The 3,779-nt window shown below is 28.0% G+C and overlaps 1 protein-coding gene across 1 annotated transcript in view; it reads right to left on the minus strand.

Annotated features, from left to right (window-relative positions):
* Positions 1–296: 296 nt before the first annotated feature.
* LOC100162171 overlaps positions 297–3,779 on the minus strand; it is an 11,014-nt gene continuing 7,531 nt past the window's right edge. The window contains exons 3-4 of the mRNA XM_001946361.5: positions 2,736–2,792; positions 297–1,264 (exon numbers count right to left, since the gene is read on the minus strand). Of these exons, the coding sequence (XP_001946396.1) occupies positions 449–1,264; positions 2,736–2,792 (873 nt within the window). The 3' untranslated portion in view covers positions 297–448. The remainder of the gene's footprint in view (positions 1,265–2,735; positions 2,793–3,779) is intronic.

Consider the following 3,779-nt stretch of genomic DNA (forward strand, 5'->3'; position numbering starts at 1 on the left):
TTCAAATTACAAAGAGAGCCCCCGGGCAGAGGGTCGAACATAAAACATACCTATTATGTTTTTATATTATATTCGGCATATTTGTATTATATACCAACGAAGAAGTGCATCTTTCTCGATCTCTTTCTCACTACTGTTCTCTCTCTCCCTTTCTCACTCAATCGCTTGTTTTCATTTCCTTTCAAATTCTAAGAAACGTTGTTCGGGTCAACAGTAACCCTAAAACTGACCTTCAAGCCAACTGGAAGAAGAATGAAAGAATGTTTGGTGATATTCATAAAAAAAAAAATACAAAATATAATATGAGACATAAAGTATTATGTAACTGTTACGTCGTATAATTGAATTAATCAGCTTTATTAGCAATAATAAAAGTTTTAATTTAAAAGTTATTTTACCTGTGTTTGTAGTTTCACATATATGCATGTAGCCTATAATATTTATTTATTTATTTATTTGAAGTAGGTAAATCATTAACCACTTTATTAGCATTATCTTCCTCGGACAACTCGTATGATTCAGATACTGACTCATACGAGGAATCATCATCAAGTTTTTCATTTTTGACAGGAGCAGGGAGGTTATCGCCAGCTTTATCATTTGGAGTATGAGGTTTTACTGGACTGTTTTGTTTAATTTTTTCGTCAGATTGTTCGTTACTATCTTCATCTTCATATGTTTCTTCTGATAGCTCAAGGAGGATTTCTTCATCATTTTTGTTATCCTCTTGGTTTGGCGTTTGTTTAGTTTTAAGTTTTGGTTGTAGTTTATTACTGTTTGGATGAATATTTTGTTGTACATTCAGATTAGCACTTGCTATGCTATTCGCTGGTATTGTTTTAGGTAATATATTTCGAGGCGAAGACACTGTTAATTTGTTCTTTGTCTTAGGTGTCGTTTGTGACGATGGTGACATTTGTGGTGTTGGTACAATTTGTGGTGATGCCTGTTTTGATGGTGTAGTACCTTGCGGCGGCAATCGATTTGGTTCTCCGTTAAGAATAGGGGTATTTTTAGAGTTTACGTTTCCTGCACCATTTTTCTTTTGTAGCAAAATATTTAAAAGATCATTACATTCTTTAGACGTACTTGGGATATTATTTTCCATTTCATTTAACGCTGTTTCTAATGGATTCTGAAGATATTTAGCAAAGTTATTTAAGTATGACAAATTATTAAAGATTTTTGCTTTTAGATCCTTAAGATTCTCTTCTTTAATAATCGGATTTTTACTGATGATTTTACCAACGATATCTTTCCACATCTAAATAAATAAAGTATAATTAATTTTCTATAGCAAAAATATTGTACTTAAAGACTTAAACTTATTTGAAATAGTACATTTTTTTAAATAGGAAAAATTTAATATATTTATCAAATAATAGATTATCTGCAGGCACGTAGCTAAGATTAAATAATTAGGGTGGTACAGTTATGGCCAATATTTTTCTTGAGTGGCCAACATTTTTACTTACCCCCCCCCCCTCCCCCTGAACACTAGACACTAATAGAATTATGTTTATCTATAGGTAGGTATATTGTTTATAATATAATAAAACTGTAGTTTCTGAAAAGTGGTACCCACTAACAAGTCATGCCGCGATGGGAAATGCCGATTATACGAAAAGGAATACAAGCGAGTCCTTACGACTTTATAATAATAATTAATATAGATGCATTGTTGTCGTCGTTAATACGACGAATGCAACGAGTATGTATGAACGATTTCTATTCTGAATTCTGACATCTGGTAATCTGTCCATAGTGTTCGGAAAGAAAATTATGTAAAAATAAGAAATATGATAATAGAAATTTTAAAATATGTTTAATTTTTTTACCCAATTATTTGAGCCTTGGGTATTTCAACAATATTTCAATGTAATGGGGTGGCCTGTAAATATTTTGGGTGGCCGGGCCACCCCAGGCCACCCCTTGGCTACGTGCCTGATTATCTGCGGCCAATGTATATTATCTGCAGAAAAAAACACCTGTATCTAATTACCTATATGCGTTATAACATACTGACTTAAGTTGTACACTGATAATAATATTTAAAATAGATTTTATTTTGTTGTTACTATTGTTAAGTTAACTTTGGATCCTTGCACATTTTTAATTTATTAATTTATAAAAGAAAAAAATCGCTTTTGAAATTAAGTATTTTTAGAAATTGCAATGGAAAAAAGTTTTAGTTTTTTTTATAATTCTAATTTTAAGGATCCAAAATAGACTTTATAATAAATTCAAATATGTTTTCAAAATTAATATTGGAGTGAAACTCAAGTCTGTACTTAAGAGCGCGAATAGGTTTATTTTCCTCCGAAAAAACGGTTGTGGAGTTTTAATTTTTTTTAAGTAATATTATAATTTGATATATTATTTTGTAATCTTTCTAAATTGACCATTGTTACATAACAAAAATATTAAATAACATTATTTTTGTTAGAAATGTTTATCCGTCAACCTATACTGCTATATTATATAATAATTAATAGTTTAATGTAATTAAATGTTTTTATTTTAATATTGGATATAAATAGGTGAGTAAATTAGATAATTTTATAATATTGTATGTCAATACATTTTAAAATACAAATTACTAAATTATTATTAAAAAAAATAGAACAAAATAAGCATTCTGAAGAAACAAATTAAGGTTAGGTCTTGATCTAAAGACTAAAAGTATTTAAAAAAGTTAACAATAAAAGTTATCATTTTAAAAAGTAGGTAGGTACCTTATTTTTCTTATTTTCATCTGAGGCATCCGATGCTGAAGTCCTTCGTATTGGTATCTATTTAAAAATATTATAATATTATAACAACTTAACCTTCAAGGCTTTAAATGTCAGAAAAATATTGACTTTATTGTTGTATCTGTATGTTATTGGTATCGTATTATTGCCCTATTGGTTTTATAGTTATTTATCTATGCTTATAATTTTATTTTTGTAATCAAAAAAGTTGGTATTTCGGAGAGTCGACTGTCAAGTTTTTTTCTAAATAATTAGAAAAAAACTAAAACAGAAATTACGAAAAACGGGAATATGTAAATATTATTATATGTATAGTAAACAATATGCAACAATTTTTGATTTTTTTTTTCGCAATTCTAAAAGAATTCTTTTATAAATATCCTATAATTCTTTTATAGATAGGTACCTGTTTGAAATTTGAACCAAATAAAAGCTATTTATACAGTTGTTTCCTCATAATTTACTATTCAAGCCACAAAAAATATCTAAAATATAAAGTGACACATTTTTTGTGAGCATTTCAAGTTAAAATTTTGACGAAATTAAACAATTTAAACGAAAAATAACGATTTTACTGTTTTAGTTATTTTGTTATAACTTATAAGTTATAAGTAATTCAAGAAAATATAATTGTAGCAATTGAAATGTGATAACTGATAGGTTTTTTTCCATCAATTTTCAAAATATATTTAAAAGAGTTTTATGCTATTTTGGTGTAAGTACCACGAACTTTTTGCACCATATTATACATTTCTGCAGTATGTTTATGTACTTTGCAATGTATATTAATTTACTTGTAGGTTAACATAACAATAAAAATATGATACAATGTAATTTATATTTAATCATTAAATAAATATAAAAATTGGTGAACGTGATTTATGAATGATGAGGTAAGTAGGTACAATAGTAGTTTATATATAACCACAGAATATAACCAGTGCTTGAATTGAGGAGGTGCGCAGGGGGACGGAGCTCCTCTACTATTTTTATTTTATTTTTGCGTACCCCAACTATTTTTTTTTA

Source organism: Acyrthosiphon pisum, chromosome A3 (genome assembly GCF_005508785.2).
Source record: "Acyrthosiphon pisum isolate AL4f chromosome A3, pea_aphid_22Mar2018_4r6ur, whole genome shotgun sequence".
NCBI classification, from domain to species: domain Eukaryota; kingdom Metazoa; phylum Arthropoda; class Insecta; order Hemiptera; family Aphididae; genus Acyrthosiphon; species Acyrthosiphon pisum.